This window comes from Tursiops truncatus, chromosome 11 (genome assembly GCF_011762595.2).
Source record: "Tursiops truncatus isolate mTurTru1 chromosome 11, mTurTru1.mat.Y, whole genome shotgun sequence".
NCBI lineage: Eukaryota > Metazoa > Chordata > Mammalia > Artiodactyla > Delphinidae > Tursiops > Tursiops truncatus.
This window is the reverse complement of record NC_047044.1, coordinates 3,608,926-3,628,630: the sequence shown is the minus strand read 5'-3', so window position 1 is coordinate 3,628,630 and position 19,705 is coordinate 3,608,926. Positions and strand designations below refer to the sequence as shown.

Below are 19,705 nucleotides of genomic sequence, written 5' to 3'. Positions count from 1 at the left end.
TCGTTTAATATTAAGTCGATTTCCCTGGAGTATCCTTCTCACACCCCACTGAGATCCACGCACTCTAAGCAGGAGCCCATCACCCGCGGCCAGAGTTGAAATCTGGACCGTTGAGGGCCATCACACAGTTACTCTGGGAGAGGAATCTGGCTTTTGGTCTTAAGGAAATAAATGATAGACCCATAGTCCAGCACTGGGCGTCACTGGAGAGGAAAAACAGAATTCGGGGTGTTGCTGAGAGTCAATTGCTTGCTTCTGCCCACCTCCGAAGCAGAGCATCGCGGGTACCAGTTTGAAAGGGAGCGTCCAGGGCCAGCCACTGCCTTTGACGGCACTGTTTGCTCCAAGCTGGGTTTACTTCCCACCCCATTTCCTCTGTATGTTGAAGCATGGCCCTCCTCCTACCTCCCCGCCCAGCCTGATGCACCCCAGAGCTTGGAGCGCGCAGCTTGGGGCCACAGTCTCTGCTCCATCTGTGCTGGGTCAGAGACAGAGCTGCCGGGAGGGGCGGCATCCTGGAATGGCAGCCCCCTCACACCACACCGTGGGGTTTGGCCTGCTGTGTTATATTGAAATATTATACCTATAACTTGTCAGTAGCTTGAAAAACATACTATTTTGTACTATATCTAGAAGTGTGTAGTAAAACCTACCCAAGAGCTTATTAGATCACTTCATCCAAAGCAATTCTACCAATAAGTCACAATTAAATTTCTCCGAAAAGATGCTGCTGCCGAACTTTTCATAGGAAATGCTGTTTTGATGTGTTTTGGAGATGAATTCTTATAACATCATTAACGCACATAGAACAGTGTCAGGCGTGAGCGAGGGAAATACCTATCAGTTAGGGGAGACTTCTGGTCCTGGCGTGGAGTGGTTTTGGGGGCAAGTGGGCATCTCTCTGCCTTGTGCCGTTTAAAAGCTTTACAGTGTGCTTCACCGATTTGAAATGACCACCCGTAACATCAGATATATTCATAGTCAAGCTTGAGGATAAAGAAAATATTCCAAAGTTAAATATAAGCTTCTGGATTTTTAAAATAGTCTAATCAAGAATGCTTCTCAATAAAGTCTGGCAAACTTTCAAGGGTGTCACTCTATAATATCTCTTTGGCTGTAATAAACATGATTTTTCAAATGTTAGCACTTGTTTTGAATTCAGATCGTTTCTAATTTTGCCTGTTCATGAGGCCTGCCTTTTAAAATCCAGGCGATAATTTTATACACATGAAATGAAATATTTCTTACCATTGAAGTCTCCGTTTATGAGAGAATGTTCCACATAAAAATAGTCCAGGGCCAGCGTCCTGGGCGTGTGTCCAGCTTCACAACGCCCCTGCTTAGAGGGCCTTGTGCTGACGTTTAGTGCTCTGTCACTGTCTTGAAATTCGTAAGCACTTTCGAATAAGGGACCCCACATTGTCATTTTGCACTGGGCCCTGCAAATTGTGTAGCCAGTCTGTGCTAGTCCAAGAGATGTCCTACCAAATAACAACAACAGTATAATAATAATAATAAGCGTTCTGCAGTCAAACACTGGGAACCACTATTTATGCCAATCCCATTCTTAAAGGTCCACGGTGTACACTCACGTGAAAGACTCTGGTAGACTCTAACTTTATCTAACTCAGTGTTTCTCAAGGGTTTTTTTTGGCAACAGGATTCTTTTTTTTTTTTTTAACACCTTTATTTCTGCTGAATGTACTTTTGAAAAGCCAGTGATTTGAATAAAGTCAAGGTGGCCTTATAATATTTTCTGAAATTGAGGGAATACTGCCACCTGTCCTTTAAAAACATTTTTCTGGTCCATCCTGTAAACGTTAATACTTTAAATCCGAGCTCCAACTTCCTGTGAAGCAGAACTGCCCCCAGACTTTCTCAAAACAGTGGTAAATCTGGCCTGCTTTCAATTTATTTATTTATTTTTGGCTGTGTTGGGTCTTCGTTGCTGCGCGCAGGCTTTCTCTAGTTGCGGCGAGCGGGGGCTACTCTTCGTTGCGGTGCACGGGCTTCTCATTGTGGTGGCTTCTCTTGTTGCAGAGCACGGGCTCTAGGCGCGTGGGCTTCAGTAGTTGTGGCATGTAGGCTCAGTAGTTGTGGCTTGTGGGCTCTAGAGCGCAGGCTCAGCAGTTGTGGCGCACGGGCTTAGTTGTTCTGCAGCATGTGGGATCTTCTTAGACCAGGGCTTGAACCCATGTCCCCTGCATTGGCAGGTGGATTCTTAACCACTGGGCCACCGGGAAGTTCTGGCCTGCTTTTAAAGTCTTTGGAGAGAGACAGTTTTACTCTTCCTTCATCAAACTTGAGATCGTTAGAAATTGGGCTTTGAGTTCTGTATTCAGAATGTTTTCAGTCATTCACAGATAATTTTAAAAATATTCCCTTTCCTCAGATGTGAAATCAGATCTTTTTTTTTTTTGTCCAACACTATCTTGCAAATTCTAATTCTGTTTAAACATTTCGTAGGCAATGCATCACATTATCCCAACACACCCACCTCTGTACCAGGTATACCCAGCAGGTTCCCAGAAGATGGCTTTGTGCTGATTCCTCCTGATGCTCTTGTGAGCCCAGAAATAGGGCACACGTCGTGCCGTGGGCACAGAGGCACTGTCAGTGATGTGTTTTGCCCACTGGCAGAGTGATTCTTAAAATCACTGGGCTTCTTATACACTCAGTGTTTATCCAGTGGGGATCGAAAATAATGCTTCAGCCCCCTTCATTATTGGTCTGTAGAACACATTAAGGCTGAGAGAGATCCCTCAGAGCCTGCCATTTATTCCGCTCTGCACACAGAGCTGGCACAAAGTTTGGCCAGCAGCGGTATCTGTGCCCATTCTTCTAAGCCCCACCAGATACATCATCGCTTCTGAGCACGTTGGCTTCAAATAACATGGCCAACCATCTCTTCCTTCCTCTGCTAGATCTTTATAAAATGGCAGGAACGGTGGGTTTAGATGCAAATGGGAAGGCCACATTTAGGGAGCTGCCATGGGGATTCGGTATTTGTCTCAGAACATGGAGCAGTGGTGGGAAGATTTCAGTCTCCTGTACCGGGAAACGAGGGTCCTTCAAGGCTTTCCAGTTTACCCCCCAAGAGCAAGGGTTTAACGATGCTCGTTTGTTTACTTCCACACAAATGCCAACGTTCTGACTTGTACTTACGTACATGCCAAATTTATTCATTCAACAGTCAGTGTCGGATAATGATGATTATCTGCGAAGTTCATAAAATGGCAAAATTAAGAATTATTGTAATTACTGGCTATTGCAGTAGTATTTGGGAATTTAGAGGACATTATAAAATATTTAAAGTGCTTTGCTAATATTCTCTTTCTTGTTAGCTTTATTGCCAAAATCAGTACTTCACTTTTTTTTTTTTTTGGCCATGCTACACGGCATACGGGATCTTAGTTCCCCGACCAGGGATCAAACCTGTGCCCCCTACAGTGGAAGCATGGAGTCCTAACCACTGGACAGCCAGGGAATTCCCAGAACTTCACTTTCTTAGCAATGAAATCCCCACCCAGTTTTAGGCGCCGATGATTATTCTCTTACTGATTTATATTGTCCTCTATTAAATGTCTTCTTGTCCCCAACTAATTTTGAGGTTGTTTAAGGATGAGGACTGTGTTTTGTACATAATTTGATTCTCGACAGGTGGCTGGAATACTGCAGCTACTCATCATTTTCTTGATAATTAAGCAGACAGCTTGTCGCCAATCACCCGACTTATTCCGGTGTTTTTCTTTTCAGCCTTTTGTCATACACGACATGGAGACGTTATGTATGGCCGAGAAGACTCTCGTGGCCAAGTTGGTGGCCAACGGCATCCAGAACAAGGAGGCAGAGGTCCGCATCTTCCACTGCTGCCAGTGCACGTCTGTGGAGACGGTCACGGAGCTCACGGAATTCGCCAAGTCCATCCCGGGGTTCGCAAACTTGGACTTGAACGACCAAGTCACTTTGCTGAAATACGGAGTTTACGAGGCCATATTTGCAATGCTGTCTTCTGTGATGAATAAAGATGGGATGCTGGTAGCATATGGAAATGGTTTTATAACTCGTGAATTTCTAAAAAGCCTAAGAAAACCATTTTGTGATATCATGGAGCCCAAGTTCGATTTTGCAATGAAGTTTAATGCACTGGAGCTGGACGACAGTGACATTTCCCTTTTTGTGGCTGCTATAATTTGTTGTGGAGGTAAGTTATTGACTTCACCTGCTGGTGCTGTGGCAATCACAGCCTCCCACCTAGGGAATCTGGCCGGTGGTAAATCCGACGTGAGTAGGGTGGAGCCAGCACTGTAGGGGAGGAGGGTGTCCGAGCCCCACATTGCCACTAACCAGAACTCAGTGAGAATGATATCAATATCATATCATACTATAGCATATGTTATTGTTTTCTGTTTCAGAGCTTTTATTTTTTTTAATTTTTATTTTATATTGGAGTATAGGTGATTTACAACGTTGTGTTAGTTTCAGGTGTATAGTAAAGTGATTCAGCTATACATATACATACATCTATTCTTTTTCAGATTCTTTTCCCATTTAGGTTTTTACAGAATACTGAGTAGAGTTCCTTGTGCTATACAGCAGGTCCGTGTTGATTATCTACTTTATATATAGCAGTGTGTATATGTTAATCCCAAACTTCATGTTATTATATATAAACACATTTGTAAAGTATAAGTGTTCTATCTGTAATTACATGAATATATATTTATTTAGAATATAATGGAAGATTAGGTATCATTAATAATTGTAATTATATCTAGTATATCTAATATCTATTATATATCAGATATAATTGTAATAATATTATAATGTATGGTGTACAATATCATCATATACAGTTGGCCCTCCACATCTGTGGGTTCTGCATTTGCAGATTCAACCAACTGCGGATTGAAAACATTCAGAAAAAAACACTTCCAGAAAATTCCAAAAACGAAACTTGAATTTACCACACACCGGCAACCATTTACGTGGCATTTACATTGTGTTAGGTATTACAAGTAATCTAGAGATCACTAAAGCGCGCGGGAGAATGTGCGTAGGTTATATGCCATTTTATATACGGGACTTGAGTGTCCGTGGATTTGGGCGTCTTGGGGGGGTCCTGCAACCAATCCCCCACAGATCCCAAGGGAGACAGTGTTATAATTGTGTTATCATCATATTATATCCATATTACAGACAGTATTCTATAAAGTCATACAGATGTTAGTACAGTTGCTGTCTCCATTGGTACATTTATGCTATTTCATAATGAAAACTATCTGTAGCTCACGGTCAGTGACTGCAAAGTGTGCTTTGCCAAAGGAAGTGGATCCCAGTGCAGGAGAATCTAGGCCTCTGTACGGGGCAGCTGGCCCTGCGGTCCCCAGGCTTTTGGCTCGGTGTCACGTGCCTTTAAATAGCCCTGTCCTGGGTCTAAGGTCAACCCTCTACTGTAAACTCGGCTGACCCCACCCAGCCTTAGGGGAGACCGAAGGGGCCACCGCCTCCTCAAGCTGCCTGAAGCTGTACTGTCCGCCGCGAGTCCCTCACTCGCGGAACTGAGGCTGTGGCCGCAGTCGCCCGGACTCTGGACGTGGAGCTGGGGGAGGGTGGCCCAGCTCCACGAGGTCCGTCCTTCTGACCGTCCAGCTGGGCACAGGTGGAGGAAGTCCTGTGCTCTGGCAAAAAGCACAGAATGTGATACACCACCGTCCTTTGCGCGCTCAAGATGCCGTGTTGTGGGGAGAGCGACGCACAGCTATTTATAAGTAGTATGACAGTTTATAAAAGAAATTTTAATCACAGATCAGAAAAATGTCTGGTGAGGTATACATGAAATCTGTATGACGGGGTTAAAATTATGAGGGGGGGTTCACTTACTATTTTTTAAAATCTCTCTCTTTAAAAACTTAGTCATTATTTTATAACCAAAAAAAAAAAAAAAAAAGAAAAATCCACATGCTGAGCAACACTTTTGAAAATCCTAGTGATGCATATGGGACTCTAGAGAGAGCCCTGCCTATTGAATACGGAGGGTGGGGGCTGATCTTCTGAACAAGGGCAGGATGCATGGATCTGAGCTGTCCCGGGAAGTCTGGTGTCTGTGTCTGAGCCACCCCGGGAGGACACCTGTGTCCACATCACCCTTCCTGCCCCAAGCCTCAGGCCTCCCCTCTCTGGGTTAGCTCAGCATCCTCCCGTATCCATCCTCCCATTCCCTGCCCCAAGCCTCAGGCCTCCCCTCTCTGGGTGACCTCAGCATCCTCCCGTATCCATCCTCCGATTCCCTGCCCCAAGCCTCAGGCCTCCCCTCGCTGGGTTACCTCAGCATCCTCCCGTATCCATCCTCCGATTCATTTCTGGCTCCACCTTCTTTTCAGCTGACTTATGTTGGAAGGTACCTGTAACGGCGCTTTATACCACAAAACCGAAGTCAAACATAATCACACTCCTTAAATATTGTTGAAACCGAGCACCTAAGAAGACACAGGAAGAAGAGTTTCATTTTCCATATTATGCAAAAGCAGTTTGTGTGTATAGTTACTCCTCTACATACAGGTTTTCCCCTGACAGGTGGTAATCAGATAAATCCTAAAGGAAGCGGCCACCCCGTAAGGTAGCTAGTCATTTTAAGGTCGTAGAAATATTTAGGAATGAGTATTTGTCCTGTCTGCCCCTATCAGGCCCAGCGACTTGGGAAAAGTCTAGTTCCATCTTCTAGGTAAGTTAACAGCATCTAAAGGCAGCTGAGCTTTTGGTAAAAAGAAAAGGCCATGTCCAATCAGAATGTTTGGTTTCTCGGGAATTCCCTGGCAGTCTAGTGATTAGGACTCTGCACTTCCACTGCAGGGCACGTAGGTTTGATCCCTGGTCGGGGAACTAAGATCCCGCATGCTGAGTGGCGTCGCCAACAAAAGAAAAAAAAAAAGGGCTTCCCTGGTGGCGCAGTGGTTGAGAGTCCGCCTGCCGATGCAGGGGACACGGGTTCGTGCCCCGGTCCGGGAAGATCCCACATGCCGCGGAGCGGCTGGGCCCGTGAGCCATGGCCGCTGAGCCTGCGCGTCCGGAGCCTGTGCTCCGCAACGGGAGAGGCCACAGCAGTGAGAGGCCCGCGTAACGCAAAAAAAAAAAAAAAAAAAAAAGGTTTCTCAAACTGAAAAACAGTTATTAGGTATTAGCATGCTGGTAATTGCACTCAAACATCTCTGCTTTCTTTTGAGGATAGATCGGCCCGGCCTTCTAAACGTGGGACACATTGAAAAAATGCAGGAGGGTATCGTGCACGTGCTCAAACTTCACTTACAGAGCAACCATCCCGACGACGTCTTTCTCTTCCCAAAACTCCTGCAGAAGATGGCAGATCTGCGGCAGCTGGTCACGGAGCATGCGCAACTGGTGCAGGTGATCAAGAAGACAGAGTCCGACGCCGCCCTGCACCCGCTGCTGCAGGAAATTTACAGGGATATGTACTGATTTCTTGGAAATGCACACAAAAAAAGAAACTTTTCAAGCGTTTTTAAAGGCGACAGCACTACAAGTGAGAGATGGGAGCAACGCAACTTTGCACAAATGTCACCATTTGAACCTGGGACAAAGGAAAGTATAAGCTCTAGGTAACCGGAATCCTGTTCCATGTTTCTTTCTTTTTTTAACCACTGCTTCAAGAAATGCTGGTGATAAGCAGCTATTAGTCAGGACTTGGAAAATTACGCAGAATGGTGTTCAGTGGTCTGATTTAATGCACCCGATGTGAATCAATGCAGATTTCTTTGTCACCTTAGGAATTTACTGGTGAATTAACCTCAAAATACGTGGTCTGTCTTCCCTTTGCACCACGTTTTGACTGTTGTGCTCCTTTATAATTTTGAAAACTAATCAGCACTTTTTAATTTTTATAATCCTGTAAACCTAGATGTCTCCAAAGGTTAGGTATTTAAAAAGTTTCCTGAATTTGAAGAAAGACAACATGCCGGTTTTGAATTGTAGGATTTAGAATGTCAAAGAATGATTCGATAAGCTATCAAAATGCAGCAATTGTTTTGTTTCAGTTCGCTGTTTTCATGGTGTAACTAATATGTGAAAAAGCCTGTTCCCAGGTTTGTGTAGAAGATCCCGGAAAGCCACGTCTCACGGGCCCTCTGGACTCGATCCTCTGCCTGTTTAAAGCTAGTGTCTGTGGTCAGCAGGAACAAGACAGACTCTGAAGCATGTCAGCTTCCCATTCCTCTCACCTCCATTTCCTATCAAATCTGAACCAACTGACTCAGGCTGTTTGGGGGCCATGGTCACGTCTCCAGGGGCAAAGTGACAAGTTATTTGTAAATCTTGCGCTGGGCCCCCTCTGTCAAGGCAGCTCCTTGGTCTCTTTCTGTGTTGCTTTTTTAAACATGCGGCTTAATTTTTATAACTCTTGCTGGTGGTAGCTGCTCCCTGGAGTGGAGAAGACGAGGCATGGGTGACTTTATCGTGGGGCCTGGGGGCAGGGGTCTCATCTGGAGAATGAACGGGCCAGGCCGGGGCGGGGGGCGGGTGTGGGGTGGATACGAAATGGTGGTTGTACTCATCTCAGGATGCACAACAGGCTGGTGGTTTTTACAAAGATTTTGAGAGTTGTTCCCTGCTCCAACTACATATGTAAGGTACTTTTGCCATTATCTGCAGTATCTGTTTCAGCCTTAAAGATCAACTTTTCAACCTTGGTCCAGTTAGGAAGGCGGTATAGATTATGGTTTTCGTCTAGAGCACACGGACCTGGAAATCCTCTTTTTCTGTCCACCATGGTAGATGAATGGTCCCATCAGAGAACTTTCAGCAGTGCCTCCCCCGAGCCAGACTGGGCTGATCCTGCCCGTTCAGCCCCCGGATGCCTCTTGGGCGACAGCATTTACGACCTGGTGGTACCCTGGGTGCCCCTCCCCCTCTATCTTTAGGAAATTTGGTTCTATAAGGTCATCATTATTTGCCGTTAAAGAATGGCTAGGATTGAATTTGATAAAGTTCCCAAGATCAGCATTATTGTAAATAAAACTGTGAGACTTCAACTAGAGAAAAGCAAAACTTACAATTAGGACATCCTTTTACACATTACACGTTTAGTGGTGTGTTTTATCTTTATTTTTTTTAAAGATCCAATCAGAGGATCTGCTGGAAGCAAATCAAAGCATTTCCACTTCAGAATGACACCAGTCAGGGGTTGCCCTAAGTCAGAAAGGAGTTAAGCTCTGAGTCACAGGGTGCATCCGTGTCCCCATTCTTTCCTCAAATGCGAACTCCCTGGGCTGATGAGCCTGGAGGCCTGTGGCTTGTCCAAGGTCTCGGGGCAGGATCCCGGTGCCAGGCATATGTGGCCTCTTGCTCTGGTGTCTTGGGACAGATCTATTCAAAGGGACACAGCGTCGGAAAGTGAGCCTTGAGACTCAGGCTTTTGGAAGGGTTGTCTGTTCTGTTTAGCTTCTCACACAGCCTGTCTGAAAGAGCTCCCAGCTCACGCGCGCCACGGGAACAAGCTGATGGCAGGCCCACGTTCCGCATCAGCGGCGTTAGCGAGCGCCTGGTCCCCTTGGGGCCCAGCTAGACCACCAGCAATGCCCCTGGCGAAGCCACAGAGGACCTCAGCTTGAAAGCCACTTGACACTGTTCACTTGTTAATAGGAAGAAATTCATTTGAAATAACAGAGTCACTAATTGCTACTCAGAGTATTTGTGGTCCCCTGATCAAAGATTTCTCCAAGCACTGATAGTCAAATATAGACGAATTATTCACCAGTTCAATATATGGTCGTTTTTCGAATAGTAGCTATTTAAAGAGCACACTCTGGCTTGCTAGGTTTCAGTAGACGTCAGCATGAGGTCCAGTGGAAGCAGGTTCCGGAAGCTTCAGACCACAAGCGTGGAGCTGGCAGCCCGGGATGCTGGATGCGGAACCTGGCAGGACCCCCTTTCACCACCTTGACCCACTCTTCAAGCCACTGTTTAAACCTGGTTCTTCCTTTCCTCGACTTGTCATCACAGGAAGTGCCAGACTCCTCAGAGACCACAGATTACCAGGCAGCCTTTGTCTGGGAAGCGGGGACCATGGGGCTCCTCCAGGACACCCTGCTGCCGTCCTGCCAACACGCCTCCTCTCTGCCTCCTGGGCATTTCCAGTTGGGGGTCCCACGCCCCGCCTTCTGCCCCTGCCACCCTGTGAGAAGCCTGAGGGCTGCACATGCAGGACGCCACCACCCCGACGTCCAGCATTGTCAGAAACAGGGCGCCCCAGCCGTCAGAGGGGCACTTTGACTACTGTCAGAGCACCAGAGCCCTTCCTGCTGCCCGCCCGGCCTCCGGTTTCCCGGTGACCTTTCTACAGCTCTCCGCTGAGAGGCGTTTCAAGCATCTTCCCAAAGAGGGTATATGCACAGGGGTAAACAGTGAATGTGAATTGAGGGGAAAGAATTTCAGAATTCCAGAATGTCCTTGAGAGCTGTTCCTGTTAAAGGGAGGCCTTCCTTCTACTTTAAGAGCACAGAACGCACCTTTCCACGGTACTGATGCGTTTCCTACGCTGGGCCACATGAAACTCTAAGGAAACAGACGACCTTGAGGACAGTGGACGTTCCAGCAAAGGGCAGCAGCCTAAGATCTGAGCAGAAGCTCAAGGCCCACGTAAGATCCTTTGTTTGATATATGGTGATAAGTACTATTAATTGAGCAACTACTGTTTCCCCAAACCTACAGCATGACAGCTACCTCAATAGAGCTATCAAAAGATACTGTTAAAATTAAGGTCCACGTAACACTGGGCCTTTTGGTGCAGCTCTAGTCAGACCATCTATCGTTAGGGCTCAGAGGCTGGATGCTCACCTTTGCTGTGTGCACACTGAGAAATGGAAGGTTTTGTGGAGTTTTAAAGGAATTTTATTGTTTAAAGGGAGCCTTGGGAATTCCCTGGTGGTCCAGTGGTTAGGACTCCACCCTTTCACTGCCGAGGGCCCGGGTGACCTGCTCACCCAGGGCCGCCTCCTCTTGAGCTATGCCTGCTGGCCATGCGTGAGCCTGTTCATGGGGGAAATCCTGGCAGATGAGGGTGGAGAGATGCCTCCGTGCAAGCCTTAGTCACACCGTGGCTTGACGAGGCCTCGCCACGCCCCAGCCCCACCTGTGCCCTTCTGTGCCTGACTCCTTTTCAAGCCACTGTGACACTGGGCACGTTTGACACCTGGTGGCCAGATGCACGATGGAGGGTTTTTGGTTTTTTGTTTTTGTCTTGACCCAATAACCACACCTGTCTCTGGAATGTCTTAAAAAGTCCTGTTTAAATATAAGTCCATTGTTTAAACCAGGGAGTCCGGCGCTCCCAGCTAAGACCAACTTGATCACCGGCATGGCCTTTTATGGGGGCTTCCAGGGACCGGGGGAAAACCAGCCACCTTCAAGTGCCTCTTCCACCCGTGTGGCCTTTCAAAGCGCAGATCCCACGAGGAAGACTGTGCCAGGTGCTGACGGCTCCCCGCCTGCGCTGTCGATGCAAGTTCCTGCCGTCGCCTCCAATCCTCAGCCCCGTCTTCAAGTGGAAAACACCAGCTTGGACGAAGGGCCGCCTGGCGGTGCAGGGTTAGCCCCAGGGGTGGCCTGCTTCCCGCACTTCCCGCCCCTGCATTTAAGACGGGCAAGGTTGCGGCGAGGCGCTCCCTGTGGGTTAGCCCGGTGCCTGGGCTGCACGTGTTCCTGGAGGGGTCACTTGTTCTTAGGTTCACAACAGTGGTGTCGACTCAGGAGATGCGAGGAAATTGTACTGTCCATAGAAGTTGCAAACTAAGACCGATGCCACCAGCGGGGGCTCAGCGATTATTAAAAAGAGTCCAGGGAGGATTTTCGCCACACTCACTGTTCCCACGGCGTTTGTGGTGCGGGCGCTGGACGGTTCCAGAGACAGACCGTCTGTATTTATTCTTCTCATCTTGTAAGCGGCCCAGCTTCTCTTAAGTGTTGGTCCAAGCTGATTTACGGGGCTCCCCCGGGATTGTGGATTCTTACCAACCAAGTCTTTGCATGGAGCTGTCAGCTAAGGGGACTCTCGCCTTCCTGACAGCAGTGACTTCCAGGCGGCACAGCAGGAAGGCTCTGCAGACAGCTCGGCTGGGAGGAGCGAACGAAGGGCCGAAGGGCCATGACAGTGACTGCTGACAGCGTCCCCACCCCCGCTAACTGGGCGCTTTCCTCCTTCTCAGTGCAAGGACTTTTCCGGTGGCGTGTTCTCCTCTAGGGACCTTCTGCCCAGAAAGATCTAAGGTTAGGCTCCAAAGGTTGAGGTCTAAAAGTTTTTGCTGAGATTTGTATCTATTTTTAGGTGCCATTTTAATACCATTCAGGAAAATGGTCGTGGACCCTCAGCCCGTGAAACACACGGGAGAGACAGCAAAGGACTCAGAACACAGGAGGCCCGTCCTACTTCTGTGGAAACTACGGGACAAACTGAAATGTGATAGTGGAAGTTCTGCAAGGAAAAGACTAAGACAACGCGTCTCCACACTTTCACTTAAAGAATTATGTAACGCTCTGCACGATGCTGTGTCTGTGGAACGTGTTAGGTCCTTCACCTTATCTCAGCAGAGCGGGCTGCTGCGGGTGGGGCTGCTTGTTAGGGCAGAGAGTGAGAAGCCGCCGCCCAGGGCTCGTTTCCAGACGCCCTTTCCCGGCTCGAGGCACCCGGACTCCTCAGATCTAGAGGGGGGCTCTCGACAGACCATCTGCTTCTCAGAATTTCAGTCTGAGATAAGAGAAGTGTAACCGTTTACTTCCACCCCCCTGAGAAAGGGGGGCCATGTACCGTGGTCCAGGGGGAACACATGCGGTCACATCCTTCTGGAATCCTTTGCCACATAGAAGACCACACTGCATCCACATCAACGTCATCTCTTGGCTACGGCAACTGGTAAACATCAAGGACCTCAGGCCCCGCGGCTGTTAAATGCATTACATGAAAAAAATCGAAGAAACAGCAATTTTTTACATCACAAATAGCAAATTAAGACCTGGGTCAGGTATTTTTCATTTAAAATGTGTTTGCTAGTTTGGGTGGAATGTGAAAAGCTTCCATGTTTTTCCCCCGCTGAAGGTAATACACCAGCCTCCTCCTCTCTTGCCCTTCTCTCCCCCCCCCCACCCCCGCTGTCACCCTCAGCACCTAAAATTCATTAAGTGATGAACATTACAACGTCATGCCAGCCGGAGCGCAGACAAGCTCCCCAGGTGAGCCCTGGCTCCCCCGACAAGGGGTGGGGGCCGCTGAGTCTCCAGGCCCTGAACACAAGTGAGTGGCTCATCTTTTCAAGGTCAAATCATTCACTTTGGGCAAATGTCTTCTCTTTTTAAAGGCACAGGCGGTCTGGTCCTTTTTTCAGGCCTAAAAAAAAATGTACCTCACACGAGATGGATACCACTCAGTGCAGTTTTCGGTAAAATTACAGTATTCGGGTTTGAGTATCACTATTTTTTCTACACTGTATGGTAAAAAAAGAACTATGTTAATAGCTATATCTTAAATACTGTGATTTGAGGGTTTTTTTAAAAAAATCCTAATGTAAATATTTTACTCACAATCACGCATCTAATAGCAAACATTGGGATTCTTCTGCAATCAGTGTTAATTGACGTATACTCGTATACTCTCACTAGCCTGGCTCTCGGACGTGTTGGAAACACACAGGAAGCTGAAATATCACAACTGAAATACAACCGCACGCACGCACGCACACACATCAGAGCTCTCCTCCTCTCCTGAGCCATGTGGAATTCACTTCCCTGTAAACCTGTTCCCTTCCTCATGCTTCCTCACACACGAATGAGTCTGTTCTATCATTTCTACCAGCAAGGCTGCCTCTGACCCAGGTCAGAAGTCACCGATTTCACACAGGAGGATCCCGCTGGAGACCATGAACTATTCCTGTGTAGTAAGTAGCTGTCTGTTCTTCAGGGAATTACTACCTGTGGGTTGTTACCAAAGAACTTTGCAATTTGAAAGATGCTGACGGCAGTGACTGGCAACGGCTGGGTCTCTGCCAGCCTCCAGAGCCCAACCCGGAGAATAAAGCGGAAGCCACAGAGCCCGTGAGCCTCCCACACGATGTTTTCCATACCTTGGCAGATTTCTTCCTGATGGGGATCTGTACCGCCCCCGGGACCCACAGGGCCGTCACATCCAAACCCAGGGGGAGCCCTTGCCAGACGCACGGCAGAGTGGTGCAGGTTCCCACAGCCAGGGCTGAGCTGGAGTCCTTGGTGTGTGTTTATCGTTACTGTTCTTGGGTGCCTTATACTCTCAAAGTATTTAGGGGCTGACAGACCCTTTGTGTTTTATACTAAACAGGAGCGATTCCAAAGCAGATCTTTTCTGAGCAGGCTCTGACGCCCTCTCTCCAGCCCAGACCCTCTGGGTGTGATTGGTGGGGAATCCGGGGCCGCAGGAAGCCGAGGTGTGCAGAGAAGAGCAAATGGAATCTTAGTCACTTTACTGGCAGTGGTTCCAGGCAATTAGAAAATGGCTATAAAATAACTTTAATTTTTGTTTAATTTTGGGTCTTACTCATTTTCCCTTTAGGAGATGGAACTGATCGTATATATTGATTTCTATCCTGAATTTACGGGAACTTATATGTTTGGAATGTCCTACTGTAAGACTGATGAATGTAAAGAGTTAATTTCAGGGTACAGTTTTGCCTTAATGGTTTTAAAAAATAAACTATTTTTAAAAATTACCTGGCGAGTTTTCAGTGATGCTATGAGATGAACTGTGTTGTTTGGTCTGAAGAAAACCAATCCCCAGCTGTAGGGTCTGCCCTTAACCCAGAACAGTCCCCCAGCCCCAGAGCTGACGTGGTCTCTACCTGTAGAGTCCAGTGACAGAGTGGACCTGGGGCAACGCGGCCCCAGAAGACAAAACCCAGCACAAACGTCGGTCAGTAAAAGCCCTTTATTCATACTCTCATCAAACACGTTTCTAACACCCTCCAGGCAGTGTGCGCTGGTCCTGCGGAAACTACAGAATCGGACAGAGCAGTTCCTGCCCTCTAAGAACTGGCAGGCACATCGTGAGCCCACAATCAGTGTCTCACCAATAGCTAAGGTGGGCGCCGTGAGGGCGGGGGTGCTGCGGTCTTCGGAGCACCGGGGTCTGGGGTCTGCCTTTTGGGCGCCCTCTCTGCGTGGCTCCTGGCCCTGTTGCTGCTGCAGGCGGACCCCAGCTCCCTCTGGCTGCAGACACGGCTCCCGATGGCCCAGAAACAAGGTCGGTGACAGCGGCTCCCAGCTTGGCCCCATCTCCGAGCCAGGCCACAGGAGCCCGCTGGCCAGGAGCCCCGTGCAGCACACTGCTGCGGACCTGGTACCCGACTGGACTCATGTTCGAGAACCAGGCTGGCTGGCAGGCCTCTTGGATGGGACTTCCCTTTTCTCCAAGTCTTGCTGAATTTCCTGAGGGAAAGCATCAATGTTCTCCCGCACACAGGGGAGGCAAAATCTCTTGGAGTAGAAGAAACTGCAGTCCTGAAAGAAGAGGGGGACGGAGGAGCCTGAGTGCCAAGGGATGCACACTGCAGCGCCCCCAGAGCCTCCGGGAATCCCTCTTCCTCAGACCCCAATGAGACCCTCTAACTGACCCCAGCTTGCCTGTCCCCTACCCCTCTGCTGGCTGCAGGGACCCACCCATAATGCAGCAGACCAGCTGCGTGACTGTGAGGGCTCCCAGGACCACCAAGGCCAGGAAAGGCTGCTGCTCACACGGTCCCTGGGAAAGGCTCACGTGTCACCTCTCTCACAGTCACTCACGTGAGGTCCCAGCCACGGGGAGAGAGGGAAAGCGGCCCCGGCTGCACGTGGCTTACCCACCGGGCCCACGCACACCAGCCTGCCGCATACGCTGCATCTCGAGCCGAGGATCAGGAATCTGTCCTTGTTGGGGGTGAAGGGGTCCCTCATGACGTAGCTCTCCTCCAGGAGGCTGCGGGACAGGAAGTGGTGCCGGTGGGCAGAATGGCCCAAACCTCTGCTGACGAAAGGTAGCCGGCTGCACGGACCTCCCCGGGGCCTGCTCGCCGTGCGAGCTCATCGCGGGGAGGGGTGGCCCCCAGTGCCACCAAGTAGTAGCAGAGAGGCGAGCAGTGGCGCCCGGCTGGGATGAAATGAGACCTGCTCCGGGCTCCGTGTCGACCGCAGGGAAAGAACCACTCCTCCTCGGCCCCAAGAAGGGCTGCTGCAACTCAGCCCCCAGACCCCAGCCTGACTCAGCAGGGCGGCGGGCGGGCACAAGGCCTCCATGCGAGCTCTCCAAGCCCTCCCCTCACCTCCGGGATGACACCCGCTCCCAAACTGCCTGCTTCCACACAGGGAGAAAAGGGCGCTTTACGCTGGCTAAGGTTCTGGCCTCACAGCGCACATCAGAAAGGAGACAGACAGGATAGGATCCGAGGCGACACCCCAGGTTCCTCCAGCCTGGCCCCCCCGGTCCCAGGTAATGTAGTGGCCAGATCCCCACAAGGTGGCCTCTGATGGAGGACAAGTTGAAGGTCAAGAATCAAGCCCCGGGACCCACTGGCGCTACTCTGGGCCATCCGTGGGCAGGTGCACAGGAAGCTGGTCCTCAGGGCTCACTCCCACCAGTACAAGAGCCGCAAGGCGGGCAGCTTCCCGCTGAGAAGGTGTCATCGTAGGAACCAGCGGGACCAGTGACAAGGCCCAGCCCCAGACGCGGTGGCCTCTGCGGCTCCCTGCGTTCCCAGCTGCTGAGCTGTTTCAGCCTGAGCCACGGTGCTTCCACCCCGCAGCCGGAGCAGGTGCTGGACTCTGGGCTGAGCAGGGACGTAGGGACTTGGAGGTTCTAGGAGAGCCGGATGGCGTCGAACCTTGCCCTATGCCTTCTTGGGTCACACCTGAAGTGCCCAGAGCCTGGGCCGGGTGGCCCCAGACACAACACCCAAGCCCTGTGTCAGACTTAGGCCAGCCAGCTCTGGGCGGGCTCCCTGGGGTGCTGGGACCCTGGTACTCACGCGACAGACTGGGCGCCGGGGGGCTGCTGCCCCACGTAGCTATACGGAGCAGTTAAGGCACAGAGCTGGCACTCAAACACACCCAAGGGGCGGCGCTCCGCCTCACACTCCATCTGCAAGGTCAAAAGACAGGGCATGTCGCCTACAGGACCAAGAGCTACCCACATCTCAAAGCTCCCCACTGCCTGCTTCTTACCCACAGGTGAGAAGGGCAGCGTACAGACAAGGCACCTCAAGTTCAGAGTAAGTGACGAGACCTGCTCAAGGTCACACGTTCTTTTCAAGCGCACTTGAGCTATTCACCAAGATAGACTATATTCTGGGCCATAAAATGAGCCTCAAGCTTTAAACGCCTGAAATCATAGAGTACATGCTCCAACCCCATAATAATTAAAATCAGTAACAAAGAGATACATGGAAAATCTCCAAATATTTGGAAATTAAATGATATACTTCCAAATAAACCATAATTCAAAGAAGAAATCACAAGAGAAATTAGAAAATATTTTGAACTAAATGAAAACTAAAATACAAAATACATAGAATGCAGCTTAAGCAGTGTTTAAGGGACATTCACTGTTTTAAATGCTTAAATTGGAAAAGAGGGTTTAAAGTAAGTCATCTAACTTTCCACCTTAAGAAGCTAGAAAAATGCAAATTAAACTCAACATAAACAGAAAGAAGAAAATAATAAATAACACAAATCAAAGAAACAGAAAATGGGCAAACAATAGGGAAAAAAAACGATAAAACCAAAGCTGGTCATTTCAAAATGTCAATAAAGTGGACAACCTCTAATTAGACTGATCAAGAAAAACAGGAAGAAGATACAAATTACCACAATGAGGAATGAAACAGGGGACATCACTAAGACTACAGACATTAAAAGGATAATAAAGGAATGCAGTGACCTTTTCTACCAAATAAATCTGACAGTTTAGATGAAATGGACATATCTCTTGAAAAAACACCATTTATCAGAACTGACTCAAAATAGAAAACCTGAACAGTCCTTTATCTATTAAGAAAACTGAATTCATAATTTAAAATTTTCCTTTAAAATGAAATAGTACAAAAACAAACAAAAAGAACAACAACAAAAAGAAACAGAAAACCAGCAAAACTTCATGCCCAGATGTCTTTACCAGCAAATTGTCAAGCATTTAAGGAAGAAGTAATACCAACCTACAGAAACTGTTTCAGAATACAGAGAAAGGAACACTTCCCAAGTGATTTTGAGGCCTATATTACATGGACACCAAAACTGCCAGTATTACCCTGATACCATTCATCAGACAAGGCTACTACAGGAAAACTACAGAGTAATACCCTTCACAAGCAAATATCTTCAGCAAAATATTAGCAAACTGAATTCAATAATACATAAGAAGCCTAGGGCGTCACGACAGAGCGGATTCAACCCAGGAAGGCAATGTTGGCTCAACATTCGAAAACCAGTGAATGCCAACTCATGAGAGTAACTGAATAAAGGAAGAAAAACCACACCATCATTTCAATAGATGCATAAAAAAGCATGACAAAATTCAAGGCTCTGGGTGGTGCTTCAGAGCCAAGGGGCTCCCCACCTGACTACAGAATAAATTCCCTTCCTTGGCATTTAAGGCCTCTTTAACTTGGGACTTATCTCCCAATGACTGCCGTCCAGCCCCCACCCCTCCATACAGCAGGCTGCAGTTCAAGTGGCTCCATCACTGTCCTGCACTTTCTCACACACACACACACACACACACACACACACACACACCCCACCCCTGTGCCCCGGCCTTCGCTCCTGCTGTTCCTGCCACCTGGAGGGTTTCCCCCAACGTCTCTACCTATGGAATTGCCCTCTGGCTGCCCTGAAGATTTTCTGTTCACCTTTGGCTTTCGACAGTTTGACTATACAACTACTTTTTTTTTTTCCCTTTTAAACCTATTTATCCTGCTTGTGCTGCTTTAAGCATTTTGATCTGTGGTTTAGTATCTTTCATTACTTTTGGAAAATCCTTAACCATTACCCTTCAAATATTTCTTCTGCCCCATTCTTTCTTGTCTCCCGCTGAGGTTCCAACCGCAAATACGTTAAACTTTGATGTTGTCCCGCGGTTCTTGGACCCTTTGCTCTGGGTTTGTTTTTTTCTACTCTTTTCTCTCTGTGTTTCAGTTTGGGTCATTTCTACTGCCCTGTCACCAAGTTCATTGATTTTCCCTTGGTTATGTCGAATCAGCCGACGTGCACTCGGAAGGCTCCGCGGCGCCGCGCAGTCCGGGCGGGACCGGGGATGAGCCGGGGCGCAGGCTCCGCGGCCCGCCCCCAGCGCCGCGGGAGGCCGCTCGGAACCCCGCAGGGCTCCGCGGAGGCGCCCAGGCCGAGCCGGACGCACGAGACGCACCGGGAGGGACCCAGGCGCGGCCGCACACGTCCCCGTCAAGCCGCCAGGCCGCGCCACTCACCACTGCCGCCGCCGCCGCCGCCGCCGCCGCCGCCGCCGCCGCCGCCGCCGCCGGGCCGCCACGCCGCCGAGCCCACGGCGCGTGCGCGGTGAGTCGCGGGGCGGGGCCTCGTGGCGGACTTCCGCCTCGGCCTCCGTCTAGCTGCGGCTTCCCGTACCCGATCTCTCGGGATTGGCAGCGGCTGGGCAGCACCTGGATATCTCACGCCGACGTGGCCTGATGTC

General features: G+C 49.1%; 2 protein-coding genes across 12 annotated transcripts in view; one reads left to right on the top strand and one right to left on the bottom strand.

Annotated features, from left to right (window-relative positions):
* The window catches only part of PPARA (peroxisome proliferator activated receptor alpha), a 76,784-nt gene extending 62,043 nt beyond the window's left edge, over window positions 1–14,741 (top strand). For all 4 annotated transcript variants that reach the window (XM_019933140.3, XM_019933142.3, XM_019933143.3 and 1 more), the window contains exons 7-8: window positions 3,757–4,204; window positions 7,229–14,741. In XM_019933140.3, coding sequence (XP_019788699.1) covers window positions 3,757–4,204; window positions 7,229–7,476 — 696 coding nt within the window. In that variant the 3' untranslated portion in view covers window positions 7,477–14,741. The remainder of the gene's footprint in view (window positions 1–3,756; window positions 4,205–7,228) is intronic.
* Window positions 14,742–14,941: 200 nt separating this feature from the next.
* Window positions 14,942–19,492, bottom strand: CDPF1 (cysteine rich DPF motif domain containing 1). 8 transcript variants are annotated; one of them, XM_073788059.1, is made up of 4 exons: window positions 19,421–19,492; window positions 17,028–17,140; window positions 15,811–16,027; window positions 14,942–15,528 (listed from the first exon to the last, which is right to left on the bottom strand). In XM_073788059.1, exons 2-4 carry the CDS (start codon window positions 17,138–17,140, stop codon window positions 15,382–15,384), a joined length of 477 nt encoding a protein of 158 aa, XP_073644160.1. In that variant the 5' UTR covers window positions 19,421–19,492; the 3' UTR covers window positions 14,942–15,381. The 8 variants fall into 8 exon arrangements, with proteins under 8 accessions (XP_073644160.1, XP_073644158.1, XP_019788705.1 ...); XM_073788057.1 differs by lacking the exon at window positions 19,421–19,492 and adding an exon at window positions 17,224–19,414; XM_019933146.2 differs by lacking the exon at window positions 19,421–19,492 and adding an exon at window positions 19,046–19,414.
* Between the last annotated feature and the right edge of the window lie 213 nt (window positions 19,493–19,705).

Coding starts and splice junctions, on each gene's coding strand:
- CDPF1 (XM_019933145.2), bottom strand. CDS start 17,194: ATGTGGGTAGCTCTTGGTCCTGTAGGCGACATGCCCTGTCTTTTGACC. Junction 15,983..17,027: donor CCCGGCGCCCAGTCTGTCGC/GTGAGTACCAGG, acceptor CCTGTCCCGCAG/CCTCCTGGAGGAGAGCTACG. Junction 15,529..15,810: donor CCCCGTGGCTGGGACCTCAC/GTGAGTGACTGT, acceptor CTCTTCTTTCAG/GACTGCAGTTTCTTCTACTC.